Genomic DNA, 17696 nt, shown 5'->3' with positions numbered 1-17696 from the left:
CGAAGAGGTTGACTTTATCAATGGGAGAAGTAAGCACTTCAGGGCAATTGAAGAGGACAGGAAACGATGATCGATTATGGTTGAGAATTATATCAGCAATTCTCTAAAAAATTCTGGAACCTTGCCGCTTATTTGAGATATAATCACAAACAGATTCTTCATATCGTCGCATAGCATTCTCTAATACTGGTTTACAGTTGTTGCTCACAAGTTGAAACAAATGATGCGCCTCGCTCGAGCAATCACGATGATAATGTTGTACACCACTCCTTTCCTATGCCATCTCCAGGCGCTGCATAACGTTATTGCCGGGCACCGAAGGGGGCTCGGCAATGACGCACGCTGAAAGGGAGTACTCAGTTTTCACTCTGGTTGTTTGTTTATTTTGTTTGTCCGGGTGATATCTCAGCCATCATTTGAGCTAGGAAGCTGAAATTTGGGCACAATTGTGAGTAAATACTTTGTCAAAAACGGTATTTTTTTGTTTTTTGATTAATCGATATATTGATTAGTTACTCAATTATTATCGATTAATTAAGCACTTATTTATTTCCTTTCTCTTCTGGGCATTATCTCAGGCACCTTTTGGGTTAGGAAGCTGATATTTGGACACGGCAATGACCAAGTGATTTGGCTGTAAAGTCTATTTTTGATTTATTGATTAATCAATTCATCAATTAATCATTTTATTATTCAATGAATGGCTTAATTTAAAAAAAAATTATGTTGCAGATTCAGATGAAATGGTGGTGGTTTAGGTATTCTATTAGCCAATTGATTAATTATTTAATTTTTTTATGATTACAATTTATTTATTTTCATTATTAATCATTTATTTATTTTCTTTCTCATCTGGGCAATATCTCAGGCACCTTTTGAGCGAGGAAGCTGATATTTGGACATGACAGTGACCAAGTGATGTGGCTATAAAGTATATTTTTGATTTATTGATTAATCAATTAATCGATTAATAAATTTATTGATTAATCAACTAATTATATAATTTTTTCGATTAATGACTTATTTAATTAATTTTCCAAAAGTTACAGCTTCGGATGAAGCACTGGTGGTTTAGGTATGCTATTAGCCAATTGATTAACAAAATATTTTATGATCATTATTTATTGATTTTAACTATGCAATTAATCAATCAATTATTGTACACCTCTCCCTCCCAATGCAGTCTATATGAACTGCACGGTGGTATCGCCGGGCACCAAAGGCACCCCGGTAATGCCGCGCTGGAGGATATTTATTTATCTGGCATGGGGGCGGTGTGCTTTGAATGTATCTGTACTTGTTTGAAAAAGTGATTGCGATGGGCGATAGCAGCAGAACAAGCCGGAGTGAACCATGGCTGAGAGAGTGGTTTCACTTGGTCGGCCCGAGAAGGGATAAAGAGGTCCATACCGACACGGATCCACTCAGTAACTTCCTTGGCAGCTTCAGATGGGTTGTAATAAAGGATCGAGTTCCAGTGAACATAGGCATAAAAAGCGCAAAGCATCCCAGTCAGCCTTGCTATGTTGGAAGACAGTTCGATGGACACTGGACAGGATGAACAGCAGTTGATGGTGAAGAATAAGAAACCTGAACTTCGATCTTGACATGATCATAATTTCCTAGAGGGCGGAGAATTTTTGCAGTACAATTCCCAGGATTTAAGCATAAAAATAAATCAAGAAGGTACTTGTTGTCAGTTACTCGATCAGGAATTTGAGTCGAAGTTGAGATGATCAGAGTACGGTCATGTGACATGGCAAAGTTAAATGCACTGTCACCAGGAGCATCTGCGCTGTGATAGTGGACTAACCATTCTTTGTGATGAACGTTAAAGTTTTGATGAACCTGATGAACAAGACCTCATGGTCAAGTGATAGAGGCCTTTGCATAAATGCACAAACCATGTGAAGGTGGAAATTCAAGGCTATGGAGGATGTAGCCAGGTATTGCAAAAGATTCATGTAACATCTCGATGCGGAGACGAGTTTCGCAAAGAGCAAGCAGATCCGGAGAATTCAATTCTACGGATCTGCTAAAGAACGATTGGATGGCAGAGAAATTGCCACGAACCCCCCTGATATTAGCATCGCAGATACTTAACGGCGTAGACTTAAGTACCTTTGGTGGCGGAGACGCCAAATGCAGGTTGAGAACGAGTTTCATTCGATTGAATCGTCATGGTGTTATAATATATACAGGAAGAAAGAAGAGGAAAAAGTATCATTAATACACCAATATACAAGTCACGTACAAGCCCTTGGAACGAAGCTTTGAGAACTAAGTTTCACAATCTGGTTCATGAATAATGATCCTTTACCGAAAAAAGGAGGTGGAGATTTTGAGTTCTGAGAGAACTTCCTCCCACCTTCTTAAAAAAACCCGCATATGGGAAACAACAACCAACAAGAGACCATGTATCCACGATTGCAGGTCCATATACCAGTGTCGATATGTAATCTCTATGTAAAGCACTTATTATTATGATACCCATGCAGTGTTCAAGTATATACAGTGGAACCTTGACTTACGAGTGCCCCAACTTACGAGTTTTTCGAGATACGAGCCGTCGCTCCGGCGGTTTATTGCTTTGAGATGCGAGCCGAGATCCGAGTTACGAGCTTTCGCCACCCGGTCACGTGGTTATCTTGCCGTTCAAGTACAGTATCTCTGTCGTATAGCGCTGCATTTTAGTTTTCGCATTTCGGTTATTTTGAGTTTATGCCGCCAGGTGGGTTCCGGTCACGTGGTTATCTTGCCGTGCACGTACAGTACGTATCTCTGTCGTATAGCGCTGCATTTTTTTTTTCGCATTTTGGTTATTTCGAGTTCACGCCGCCAGGTGGGTTCTGGTCACGTGGTTATCTTGCCGTGCACGTACAGTACGTATCTCTGTCGTATAGCGCTGCATTTTTTTTTTCGCATTTTGGTTATTTCGGAAAATTTCTTAGTTTTAACCATGGGGCCTAAGAAAGTGAGTGGCAAGTGCAGTGCTGAGAAGAAGAAGAGGATGATGTGCTTGGATATAAAACACGCAATCGTCGAAAAACATGAGCGAGGTGTCGAGGAGGACGTATATAACGGCAGAGGAGAAGAGCATGCCAGGCCACAACTTGTTCAGAATGCCGGCGATAGCTCGCCTTCTCTTTGTGGAAAACACGGTGAGATCCTTAACATCCAACAACTAATGGGACGCAAACGGGGCGCCCAGTTTAGCGGTACACACATTGATGAATCACCCTGCCTGTGATTCACCCATGACAGGTTATAGCTGGGTCGGGATTCAAACCCAGGCTGGACAGTTTAGACTTTAGAGTCAAGTGTGCGTACCTCCAGTCCAGGCCATCCTGCCAACTTGTATGCTGCATACAGGTGAAATATAAAGCGCGAGATATTTTTATATATACCGTATATTTAAAAAAAAATTGGTGTGGTTTTTGGCAGGCTGGAACGGATTAATAGCATTTCAATGCATTTCAATGGGGAAATTTGATTTGAGATACGAGCAATTTGAGTTACGAGCTCGGTCACGGAACGAATTAAACTCGTAAGTCAAGGTTCCACTGTACTTCAATTTTAATAAAATAATGATTTTAAAGATCGTTTAAAAAAATCCAGAAGTTTAGCGCTAATGAAGCAGTCTCATACACTTCCTTATTTAACCTGTCCAAGTACTGAAAACTGGAGGTTCTTGGAAGTGATAAGAGGGCGATTTGTGTTCTACAGTGTTCAAGTATATAATTTAATTTAAGTAAAATATAAATTGTAAAGGTCGTGTAAATAAATCAATTCTGGAATTTAACCCCATTTTACCGCTTGACGCAGTGTCTATTACACCACCCTATCTAACACAATATATTAATGATTCATGCCTGTTGTTTGTGTCCTTTATGACGTCCTTAAAAACAGTTTGGAATATTTGGAATGATTTTCAATTTTATTTCACCACCAGACAGGCGGACAGAGTAAAAACAACTATCTCACTCGTTCTTTGCGCATATGCGGTCGGGACAAATTCAGAGACAAGCACTGTTAAACGGCAGGTTTGTTTTCCCATTCATGTTCTGATTTGTGTTCAAAATATAACATGAAATTTGAATATGACGTTTCTCGTTCATAAACCGACGTTTGCACACAGACAGACAGATGGACAGACAGACCTCTGTCTTCTGCTTTTCGCTTGGTGCGAGCGGGGTAATAAACGAGCCATTTATTAAGTGGAGAGATTAAAATGGATTGGGGGAGGCCTACAGCTGTTGGGCAGTTTATTTCTACAATTAGTGCCCCAAATAATTAATGGTACCCCACAGTTTCTTATTCCCTGATTACTGAACCACCATTTAGATTGTTTATTTTTTATTATCATTTTCTTTCTTCCTGTGCTCCAAATGTCCGAGCTGTATCTTGGATCTGTCTTACTTTTAGAATAAAATTTTGCATCAATAATGGGAATAAAAAGTATGTGGGTTGAATTCATTTTTTGACCCTTACCTAATTTTAAGGTCATTACCCAATTATAGCCATTTTAACATTTTTCACAGTAACTCAACACTCAAACTCAAGTTTGGACCTTCGGAACAAAATATCCTTTGCGATATAGCAAGGCGCATTTACGCTTAATTTACATCATACCCCTCCGGGTTAAAGGTCAAGGTCAAATGGCAGTCTGAAAGAAATAACGTGGTCAAGGTCAAATGGTGATCTGAAAAAATAATGTGGTCAAGGTCCATTGGCGATCTGAAAAAATAATGTGGTCAAGGTCAATTGGCGGTCTGAAAAAATACCGTGGTCAAGGTCAAATGGTGATCTGAAAAAATAACGTGGTCAAGGTCAATTGGCGGTCTGAAAATATAACGTGGTCAAGGTCAATTGGCGGTCTGAAAAAATAATGTGGTCAAGGTCAAATGGTGATCTGAAAAAATAACGTGGTCAAGGTCAATTGGCGGTCTGAAAGAAATAACGTGGTCAAGGTCAAATGGCGGTCTGAAAGAAATAACGTGGTTAAGGTCAAATGGCGATCTGAAATAAGAACACAAATTTTGTCATCACTCAATTTTGCCAATGCGGGATCTCAAAGACCGCTTAGCCTTCCAAGATAATCCTGCATCACAATATTGTATCTGTGCTGAAGTTGTGTACCGGAAATTTGATTAGTGTCCTTGACCTACTTTTTTCGGTTTGTGACCTAATTAACAAAAGTTGATAATAACTTGAATAATTCTCCTCCGATTTTCATGATGTTGTGTTTTAATGATGGATTTTTAGATGGGGACACGTTTTCTTAATTGACTCTATCTCTAAATGTTGAATATCAAGGTTTTATGGTGGTCCCAAAAAAAAATGGCGAACGTTGTATTGCAGGCCAAGGGTAAGTCGCGGACGATCGTTGAAGATTAGCTGGGGGAGACTTACCTTTGGCGATCACTCTGCGATCGCAGATTTAATTAATTGGCGGCCAAGTTTTAATTTCCATTTTCGTTTGAGTTGTATTTTTCAGATACTTTATAATTAACATCACTTCGTGGGAAATAATATAATTCACATTGTCTTTACATTCAGCTTAAATTCATTTATTTTTGCCATTACCTTATCACTGCTGACAGCATATGTTTTAACCTTTGTGAACATGGAGCTGAAGTCGTAATGACGCCATTGTTTCATGTTGTGCATGCATTGCAAGCATCACCTGGCCTTGCCCACCTGTCGTGTGCTTCACATGTGATTGACACTAACCCACACGCTTCCTCCGTTCCTTCTCTTGCTTCAGTACTGCCGCCGGTTTCTGGCAAAGGGGCTGGGGGAGGTCAGAACTACTGGCCTAGCAACCCAAACCAGCTGGACAGAACCAGCTTCAATGGTATACCGACCTCATGTGAATGTGTCTGTGGCTTCAAGCTAACAATTTGCGTCATTTTTTTTTACCGTGGCCATCCATCTTTTGCTTTGCATGCACATCCATCTTGAGGAAATGCTGTAATTTGCCTGCAGTGCAGCTTTAGCCATGTCAGCCATGCTGTGAGCATTCATTCGCTCAGTTTTACTGACTTTGCCTTTCACGATTACACGATGAGGATTGGGCCGTCAGTCTGCTCGTCAGGCTGTGATGGGCCATGCATGTGACTGTTTTCTCACGTACGGGCACCTTGACAAGGCCTTTCACTGAATGATTATATGCACTTCTGAAGGCATTCGTGTGCATGTTGAAGTGATGATTTGGTGGTCCACACTTGATGTAAATCTAATGGAAATATGATTCAGAAGCCAAAGGATCTTGGTTTGATGTCCAACCTACTAGCACACTAAACCCACACCGTATAAACCTCTTTGGCTGAATTGGAGGAGAATATACCACTTTAAGTAATTCTCATTCCATCTTCTGGAATCAAATGAGGATGAGCACAGCAGTGTACTGTTGGTTTGGTGTTAGGAATGTTATTTTATATAAATATGCGAACAGCATCTCCAATTTCACATGAAAGCCGTGAGAGTATGGATGTATTTTTGGTGAGATTGACACCCAGTTTGGGTCAAGTAATGATGGTTTTGATGTGTCTGAAAAGCAGATGCTCCCACTGGGCAAATAACCACACCTAAGGGCGCACGTGCATCTCCACTCGAGAGCAACCTGCTGGTGATCCTCATCGTAACTATTGGTGGCGTCATAGTCATCGGTGTCATCGTTATAGCTATTGTTTGTACACGACGCTCTTCGGACACTCAGAAGAAGTAAGAGTCACCTGCTTTATTTTTTTTTTTTTTCATGGCTTATGATTATTATTTTTATCGCTACAGCATGAATGGTTTTGTATATTTATTAATCTGCCCAGGTAATTACCTCCGCCGAAAGTGTACACATAGGTTATGCAGTCAACCCTGTTTGTTTGTTACTTGCAAAAATCGAAGATTTTTCATTGGCCAAAAGGTCAACATAAGCCAAAAGATAAACATAGGACAAATTCCTGAAATCCTCAATTTTCATCCACTTTACTTGAAATTTAAAGAGGATTTCCATATTTTCTCACTGAATTCAACCACAAAGTATTTTTGAGGTCAACATAGGCCACAAGGTCAACATAGGCCAAATTTCTAAAATCCTCTATTTTCATCTGATTGACTCGAAATTTGAAGAGGCTTGCAAATCTGGTCACTGAATTCAACCCAAAACTATTTTTGAGGTCAACGTAGGCCAAAAGGTCAACATAGGCCAAGCTTCTAAAATCCTCAATTTTCATCCGAATAACTGGAAATTTGAAGAGGATTTGCATATTTAGTCACTGAATTCAACCCCCAACTATTAATTTTTGAGGTCAACATAGGCCAAACGGTCAACATAGGCCAAGTTCCTAAAATCCTCAATTTTCATCCAATTAACTTGAAATTTGAAGAGGATTTGCATATCTAGTCACTGAATTCAACCCCCAGCTATTTTTAAGGTCAACATCGCCATATTTCATAGCCATAGCCAACATGACATTTCATAGTCAGAGCCATAGCCAACACGCCATATTTCTCAAATCCTCAATTTTCATCTAATTAACTTGAAATTTGAAGAGGATTTGCATATCTGGTCATGAAATTCAACCACCAAGTATTTTTGAGGTCAACATAGGTCAACGGTCAACCACTTTTTTCCAAATTTCTAAAATCCTCAATTTTCATCTGATTCACTTGAAATTTTAAGAGGATTTGTATACCAGGTCACTGAATTCAACCACCAATTATTTTTGAGGTCATCATAGGCCAACAACTTATTTTAGGGATTTCACAAGTATCGTGCTATGCACAACATAGTTCTTGTTTGTTTGTTTGGTTGTTTGTGAGCACGATATCTCAAAAAGTTATGGACGATTCGGCCGAAACTTGGTGGACAGGTTGGGCATCTGGCATATCAGTGTGATACAAAACGTGAATTGTTCAGTTTGGCGGAGGTATGCACTCCACTGAGTGCCATTCTATCTTCCATGTTGTCATTTCCATGATAAGATTCACACCCCACATATCTTGCATGTCAGGCCCTGAGTATGAGAAGATATATAATCAGCAATAGGTGCTGCAAGAAAAATCAATTCCATTTGCATTTTAGAGCCCTCTTTCAATTTTGATTATTTATTGTGATTTACGCATTGCCCAGCGTCATACCCCTGCTTGTCAGGTGTACATTGTCGCAAATGGTCATTTCGGATGTTGTAAATAGTGACACGACAAGCATTACTTTGAGTTGTCGTGTAGTTATTTTGTCAGCAAGCTGCTTGTTGAAGTTCTGTGTGTTTGATTATGTGACAGCGTCAATGGAAACACAAAACTTGTGGACATAATTCTTGTGGGGAATCACAATAAACCATGTCAAAAAGGATTGGATCAAGATGGATTATGGCTGCCTAAGATAGCCTCAGCTGTGGTGTGAAAATGTGCCTTAGAGGGTAACGGTACATGCCTAGGTGTGCAAGGAAAAATATTGTGATTACCACAGAGAGCTGGGTTTTTTTTCTAATCCTTTCTGGCAGCATTGTAAATTGAGTGCACACAATATGTTATTACTGGAGAAATTCGAAGGAACCAGGCTCAAATGCATATCCATATAATTTGGTGAAATAGCAAAACACCGTCCACACTTCTCGAATGACAATCCTAAATACCTGATGTAATGCTATATTTATGACCTTGAAGACGTACTGTACATATATATGTTTTCTTCTTCAATAAATATTGTCACGGGTCTGCCTTGAATACTGCGCTCTAGGTGTTGTTGCTATTATTAACTATTTTGAGTTATATCTTCCATTTTTCCATCACCATTCGGATCTAATTTTCCTCCTGTGTGTTTCGCACCCAGGAGCCGGTGTGCACACAAATCCCCAAGCAGCTCAAACAAACGGAAGTGCAACCCTAAAGAGCTAAACCCTCCAGATCTGTGGATTCACCACGAGGCTGTAGCCCTCAAACCCATTTCGCAGTCCCCTGGTGGACCCAATGGAAACAGCGTTGAGACACCTGTCACACCAGCAGCTCCAAGCATTGAAAGCTATGGAAATCATCGAAGAGATTCCTTCTCAGGTATTTTATATCTCTCAGTAACAGTGGGCAGGAAACATTACGCCAAGTATGTGTTGATAGACAACTATATATATATATATATATATATATACACACACACACACACACACACACACACACACACACACACACACACACACACACACACACACACACACACACACACACACATATATGCACGCACACACACACACACACGTCCCACATTTATATATCCCACATCACACATGTATATACATGTTTAAAGTGTACGTGCCCTTCCCCCCTCCCCCGCCCGGCAACTCTGGGTACTTCTGCTAGTAACTAATGAAATAAAAACCAAGAAATATCTCTGGGTAATTTCCTGAAACTCGGTGAAATTCGCTGAAATTCGCTGAAATTCGCTCGGTGTATCGGTGAAATATTTTATTTGGGCGGTGTATAATTGCCTCGAACGAAATATCTCTAAGCAATTTCCCGTCTGTGTTTCATGTCCATGCACACGTGAAATGGAGTTTGTTTTTGCACACGTGAAATGAACATGTGAACCTTTACTTCCGGACAATAATGTTGAATGAAATAAAAACGAAGAAATATAGTGGGGTCACCCGTGGGAATCTCACGGGCATGGATGTGTGTGACATTTCGACATATTGAGTTAGATGCTGCACATTCATTTTTACAAAATGGTTACTGGCAAGTCATCAGATCCAGAAATGGTGTAATGAACACAATTTATTTATTTCACATAATATGTGACCCCTCACTCCTCTCCACCTGACACTCTCCTCTCTCCACCTGACACTCTCCTCTCTCCACCTGACACTCTCCTCTCTCCAGCTAGCACTCCTCTCCTCTCCAATCCCTCACATTCCTCTCCTCTCCAATCCCTCACACTCCTCTCCTCTCCAATCCCTCACTCTCCTCTCCAATCGCTCCTCACTCGCCTCTCCAATCGCTCCTCACTCGCCTCTCCAATCGCTCCTCACTCGCCTCTCCAATCGCTCCTCACTCGCCTCTCCAATCGCTCCTCACTCGCCTCTCCAATCGCTCCTCACTCGCCTCTCCAATCGCTCCTCACTCGCCTCTCCAATCGCTCCTCACTCGCCTCTCCAATCGCTCCTCGCCTCTCCAATCGCTCCTCACTCGCCTCTCCAATCGCTCCTCACTCGCCTCTCCAATCGCTCCTCACTCGCCACTCCAATCGCTCCTCACTCGCCACTCCAATCGCACCTCACTCGCCTCTCCAATCGCTCCTCACTCGCCTCTCCAATCGCTCCTCACTCGCCTCTCCAATCGCTCCTCACTCGCCTCTCCAATCGCTCCTCACTCGCCTCTCCAATCGGCTTTCCCCGTCTCGTTTCTCTCGTTTTTCTCCCGTCTCATTCTTTTTCTTGCTCCAAATCGGCCCGTCTCGCCCGTCGGCTCGTCGGAATCGGAAATCGGCCTGTCTTGCTTTCTTGCTTGCGCGTAAATAAATTGTGTTCATTACACCATTTCTGGATCTGATGACTTGCCAGTAACCATTTTGTAAAAATGAATGTGCAGCATCTAACTCAATATGTCGAAATGTCACACACATCCATGCCCGTGGGATTCCCACGGGTGACCCCGCAAGTTTGCATTGACGTTCGTCGATGGACTCGTTCGCCCGTCTCATTCGTTTTCTTGCTGCATCCTGTTCAAGTCTGCGTTCTTCATCGATCGTCTCATTCATTTTGGAAATAGAAGTTTCCACGTAGCGCATGAATTGTCGCGATCCTCAAGAGGAAGTGTCTCGTAATCATCAAATGATAAATGGCAAGTAAATTATATTGTGGAAAATTAAAGATTTCAAATAAACCTATTTAAAGTGTATGCGCACATAACTAATAAAAAAAACGAAGAAATATCTCTCGGTAATTTCCTGAAACATATTTGACTTCCGGCTAATAATGTTGAATGAAATAAAAACGAAGAAATATATGTCGGCATCATTGTTGACGTTTTTGTGACGACTGTCATCAAACGAAAAAGTAATATATCTTAACGGAAAAGCAAAAGCGAATTTTTAATATATATCGACACGTTGCCGTCGGTGTCATGTTGGGCGGTGTATGATACACCATGACGCGATTTTTAAAAATATATATCTGCATTTTCCCGCGTGTGTGGAATGTTTGTGGAAAATTAAAGATTTCAAATAAACCTATTTAAAGTGTATGCGCACATAACTAATTAAAAAAACGAATACGTTTGGTGGACAAATTGGTGGACAAATAAATAATTTGGTTTGGTGGACAAATAAATAAGTTTGGTGGACAACGAATTAATGATAATTATGACTTCATAGGTCACGTGGTTCGGCCGCCATCTTGGAAAAACCGAAATACCTTTGCACCTCTATATCTCTGAAAGCGCTGAAGAGAAAAATTGAGAAATGGCTCATTGTAAACATCTCTCCATGCGGAATAAAATATGTTAATGTGATGTCATAGGTGCCTCCATTATGATGTCATAATTCGACAAGTACAAAACTTCATCCGATCAAGATGAAATTTGTTGAGCGTCATGAAGGTATAAATTGGTGAAGAAAAAAATAATAATGATGACGTCATAGGTCACGCAGTTCGGCCGCCATCTTTGAAAAACCGAAAAACGTTGCACCTCTTTTTCTCTGAAAGCGCTGCATAGAAAAAAATTGAGACATGACTCATTGTAAAGAACTCTCCATGGGGAATAAAATATGTTAATGATGTCATAGGTGCCTCCATTATGACGTCATAATTCGACAAGTACAAAACTTCATCGTTCAAGATGAAATTTTTGTTGAGCGTCATGTAGGCATAAATTGATGGAGAAAAAATAATAATGATGACGTCATCGGCCACGTGGTTCGGCCACCATAATCGTTTTAACACAAAAGCCTTAGAAACCACTGGAAATACATCCTGGCGAGGGTTTGCAATCTCTGATTGCTCTTTCTTGTGGGGTCACCCATGGGAATCCCACGGGCATGGACGTGTGTGACATTTCGACATATTGAGTTAGATGCTGCACCTGTTTCACAATAACACACACACACACACACACACCTCGTTATTTCATTTCTGTATCTCACAATTCGGTCTCTCTCTTATTCACACACCCACACAAACACACACACACACACACACACACACACACACACACATACACACACACACACACACAAACACACACACACATATACACACACACACACATATACACACACACACACATATACACATACAGACACACACACACACAGACATATATATACACATACACATATATGCACGCATGCGCACACACACACACACACACACACATACATATGCGCGCGCGCACACGCACACACACACACACACACACACACACACACACACACACGTCCCACATGTATATATCCCACATCCCACATGCATATACATGTTTAAAGTGTACGTGCCCTTCCCCCCTCCCCCGCCCGGCAACGCTGAGTACTTCTGCTAGTAACTAATGAAATAAAAACGAAGAAATATCTCTGGGTAATTTCCGAGGTGAAATTCGCTGAAATTCGCTCAGTGTATCGGTGAAATATTTTATTTGGGCGGTGTAGAATTGCTTCGAACGAAATATCTCTTAGCAATTTCCCGTCTGTGTTTCATGTCCATGCACACGTGAAATGGAGTTTGTTTTTGCACACGTGAAATGAACATGTGAACCTTTACTTCCGGATAATAATGTTGAATGAAATAAAAACGAAGAAATATAGTGGGGTCACCCGTGGGACATTTCGACATATTGAGTTAGATGCTGCACATTAAAAATGGTTACTGGCAATTCATCAGATCCAGAAATGATGTAATGAACACAATTTATTTATTTCACATAATATGTGACCCCTCACTCCTCTCCACCTGACACTCTCCTCTCTCCACCTGACACTCTCCTCTCTCCACCTGACACTCTCAGCTCTCCACCTAGCACTCCTCTCCTCTCCAATCCCTCACATTCCTCTCCTCTCCAATCCCTCACCTCTCCAATCCCTCACCTCTCCAATCCCTCACACTTCTCTCCTCTCCAATCCCTCACTCGCCTCTCCAATCGCTCCTCACTCGCCTCTCCAATCGCTCCTCACTCGCCTCTCCAATCGCTCCTCACTCGCCTCTCCAATCGCTCCTCACTCGCCTCTCCAATCGCTCCTCACTCGCCTCTCCAATCGCTCCTCACTCGCCCCTCCAATCGCTCCTCACTTGCCCCCCTCCAATCGCTCCTCACTCGCCTCTCCAATCGCTCCTCACTCGCCTCTCCAATCGCTCCTCACTCGCCTCTCCAATCGCTCCTCACTCGCCTCTCCAATCGCTCCTCACTCGCCTCTCCAATCGCTCCTCACTCGCCTCTCCAATCGCTCCTCACTCGCCTCTCCAATCGGCTTTCCCCGTCTCGTTTCTCTCGTTTTTCTCCCGTCTCGTTCTTTTTCTTGCTCCAAATCGGCCCGTCTCGCCCATCGGCCCGTCTCGCCCGTCGGCCCGTCTCGCCCGTCTCGCCCGTCGGCCCGTCTCGCCCGTCGGCCCGTCTCGCCTGTCGGCCCGTCTCGCCCGTCGGAATCGGAAATCGGGCCGTCTTGCTTTCTTGCTTGCGCGTAAATAAATTGTGTTCATTACACCTCTGGTGTTGTATCCCTGGTGTTGGGCTAGCGGCTAGGGTGCCGGCTTAGGATCCTAGGATCCTGGGTTCGAATCCCGGTCAATCGCTGAATTAACGCCAGGGGGGTTGACTCAGCCTGTCATCCTTCCGAGGTCGGCAAATTGAGTACCAGTTCACTGGTAATTCCCTGCTTGTCGTTGAAGGCGGCAAAAAGGGTTGGCGTCAGGAAGGGCATCCGGCCGTAAAACATTGCTTCAAAAAGGGGACCGAAAAACAACAACAACCACAGTTCCCGAAAAAGGCCAACCCCCGCTTGCGGGGAAAAATGGCCTCTAAAGGTGGTTTTTTTTTTTTTTACACCATTTCTGGATCTGATGACTTGCGAGTAACCATTTTGTAAAAATGAATGTGCAGCATCTAACTCAATATGTCGAAATGTCACACACATCCATGCCCGTGGGATTCCCACGGGTGACCCCGCAAGTTTGCATTGACGTTCGTCGATGGACTCGTTCGCCCGTCTCATTCGCTTTCTTGCTACATCCTGTTCAAGTCTGCGTTCTTCATCGATCGTCTCATTCATTTTGGAAATAGAAGTTTCCACGCAGCGCATGAATTGTCGCGATGCTCAAGAGGAAGTGTCTCGTAATCATCAAATGATAAATGGCAAGTAAATTATATTGTGGAAAATTTAAGATTTCAAATAAACCTATTTAAAGTGTATGCGCACATAACTAATAAAAAAAACGAAGAAATATCTCTCGGTAATTTCCTGAAACATATTTTACTTCCGGCTAATAATGTTGAATGAAATAAAAACGAAGAAATATATGTCGGCATCATTGTTGACGTTTTTGTGACGACTGTCATAAAACGAAAAAGTAATATATCTTAACGGAAAAGCAAAAGCGAATTTTTAATATATATCGACACATTGCCGTCGGTGTCATGTTGGGCGGTGTATGATACACCATGACGCGATTTTTAAAAATATATCTCTGCATTTTCCCGCGTGTGTGGAATGTTTGTGGAAAATTAAAGATTTCAAATAAACCTATTTAAAGTGTATGCGCACATAACTAATAAAAAAAACGAAGAAATATCTCGGTAATTTCCTGAAACATATTTTACTTCCGGCTAATAATGTTGAATGAAATAAAAACGAAGAAATATATGTCGGCATCATTGTTGACGTTTTTGTGACGACTGTCATCAAACGAAAAAGTAATATATCTTAACGGAAAAGCAAAAGCGAATTTTTCATATATATTGACACGTTGCCGTCGGTGTCATGTTGGGCGGTGTATGATACACCATGACGCAATTTTTAAAAATATATCTCTGCATTTTCCCGCGTGTGTGGAATGTTCTCAATTATTGCTGACACCGAGTCTGAAACCATCGATAAAAATGAAATCATATGGTGAGTTAGATTGGAGATAAAGGCGTGAGAGAGACTCAATGGCCTTGAAGTTACAGGCGTTTGAGAATTCATTTCGTTCTATAAACGGCAACTTTCATCGGATTTTCTTCCCGTTTTTTTTCAACCGAGTCTAAAACTATGTTAGCGACTGTGAAAAATGAAATGATATATCGAATTTGATTTGAAATAAAACTGGGAGAGAGAGCAAGACACCACGGGCCTACAAAACAGGCCTCAAAGCTATGCGAGTTAATAAAATGGTGGATATTTGTTTATAATTATATGAAGCCACTCCCAGAATGGGTGGAGCTACTCTGCAAACCGAGTAAGCCACACCCCGGACAGACACCCAACAGACAGACAGACAGAATCATCTACGGCTATTATAATATAGAGATATATATATATATACATTATACAATTATACAATATACAATACATTATATATACAATATATATATACATTACATCTGTACATTATATATATATATCCCTCGCTATATCGCGCTTCCCTCGCTGTCATCCCTCGCTATATCGCGCTTCACTTTTCGCGGCTTCAGTACATCGCGGGTTTTTCTCGCTAGTATATGTAAAATTATATATCGGATTTTTCATTATCATATCAGTCATTACGGATTATAAGGCGATGACGATGGCGATGACGTCATGTTGTCCGCTCATTAGGTTGGAGAACCAGATTACAGATACCATTATTAGTAACTCCCAACCGCAACCAGGTCGACTCCATATGATGAGTGGATACCAGAGATAACGTTACCACGTGGCAGGCGGTGCTTATCGCTCCCAGCAAGGTGCAGCAGCAGCTGTATGGGACACCTTGCTGGCGGTTCTCCACTGATGATATGAAGGTCGCATAGTGACTGATATAAAAACCGAAAGGGTCACAGAGTTACAAGTGTATGGAAAGCCTCACTGCGTTGCCCTGATGAAGCCCCAACATGGGCGAAACCAGGTCGGTAACTGTGAGTTTTGCATGCACTTGTGACAGTATCTGTATTTATAATCCGTAATGACGCACTGCTAGATGGTTCCTCTGGAACTTTGCAGGCAAGGCGGTCGTGCATGGCGATGACGTCATGTTGTCCGCTCATTAGGTTGGAGAACCAGATTACAGATACCATTATTAGTAACTCCCAACCGCAACCAGGTCGACTCCATATGATGAGTGGATACCAGAGATAACGTTACCACGTGGCAGGCGGTGCTTATCGCTCCCAGCAAGGTGCAGCAGCAGCTGTATGGGACACCTTGCTGGCGGTTCTCCACTGATGATATGAAGGTCGCATAGTGACTGATATAAAAACCGAAAGGGTCACAGAGTTACAAGTGTATGGAAAGCCTCACTGCGTTGCCCTGATGAAGCCCCAACAAGGGCGAAACCAGGTCGGTAACTGTGAGTTTTGCATGCACTTGTGACAGTATCTGTATTTATAATCCGTAATGACGCACTGCTAGATGGTTCCTCTGGAACTTTGCAGGCAAGGCGGACGTGCATGGCGATGACGTCATGTTGTCCGCTCATTAGGTTGGAGAACCAGATTACAGATACCATATATATATATATAAAAACCACCTTTAGAGGCCATTTTTCCCCGCAAGCGGGGGGTTGGCCTTTTTCGGGAACTGTGGTTGTTGTTGTTTTTCGGTCCCCTTTTTGAAGCAATGTTTTACGGCCGGATGCCCTTCCTGACGCCAACCCTTTTTGCCGCCTTTAACGACAAGCAGGGAATTACCAGTGAACTGGTACTCAATTTGCCGACCTCGGAAGGATGACAGGCTGAGTCAACCCCCCTGGCGTTAATTCAGCGATTGACCGGGATTCGAACCCAGGATCCTAGGATCCTAAGCCGGCACCCTAGCCGCTAGCCCAACACCAGGGATTATACCAGGGACTGGTGCCCAACACCAGGGACATATATATACATATATATACATACATAATATATATTTTCTCACATATATAATTTTTTTCCCTTTTCATATATATGTATATGTATGTATGTGTACATATTTTTATATATTCTGTAGTTTTTTTTTTTCACATTTTTTTTTTCCCCATACGTACAGTTAAGCCCAAAATTATTCATACCCTATGAAAAATCTGAGATTTTTGCATTTATCTCATACTTACAAACTAAAGTGGTGGAACTTTCACTTCAGGCAAGGACATTTAGTTGGCATGAACAAATCCACATTCTATTTTGGCTCAACATTATTGGCATAACAATTAATGTTAATAGTTTTTGTTTTTATGCCTGTCCAAAATTATTCATACCCCATATCAAGTTTCAGAATTGAGGCCAATGTTTGTGATAATGCACATGCTTTTTACATTCCTCAGATTCTTTATAATGTTATGCAATTATTCCAAGATGTGTGCATAAAATCTGAATACAATACAAATGTGGTCTATTGAATGTACAGCGAGGAATGTTATAGAACAACACTCTGCCTTTAGACTATAAATTAAGGGGAGCTGATGCAATCATTCTCAGTTCATAGTCAGCATGGCAAAGAAGAAAGAACTCAGTGAGGACCTTCGGTTGTGCATTGTGAATGCTCACAAGGAGGGGAAAGGCTACAAAGC

General features: G+C 41.8%; 1 protein-coding gene across 1 annotated transcript in view; it reads left to right on the top strand.

Annotated features, from left to right (window-relative positions):
* NEO1 (neogenin 1) overlaps nt 1-17696 on the top strand; it is a 389738-nt gene that overhangs the window by 309982 nt on the left and 62060 nt on the right. The window contains exons 21-22 of the mRNA XM_078773416.1: nt 6564-6726; nt 8834-9054. Of these exons, the coding sequence (XP_078629542.1) occupies nt 6564-6726; nt 8834-9054 (384 nt within the window). The remainder of the gene's footprint in view (nt 1-6563; nt 6727-8833; nt 9055-17696) is intronic.

Source organism: Myxine glutinosa, chromosome 2 (assembly GCF_964187855.1).
Source record: "Myxine glutinosa chromosome 2, kmMyxGlut1.1, whole genome shotgun sequence".
Lineage (NCBI taxonomy): Eukaryota > Metazoa > Chordata > Myxini > Myxiniformes > Myxinidae > Myxine > Myxine glutinosa.
This window is presented reverse-complemented; position numbering and strand designations above follow the sequence as displayed.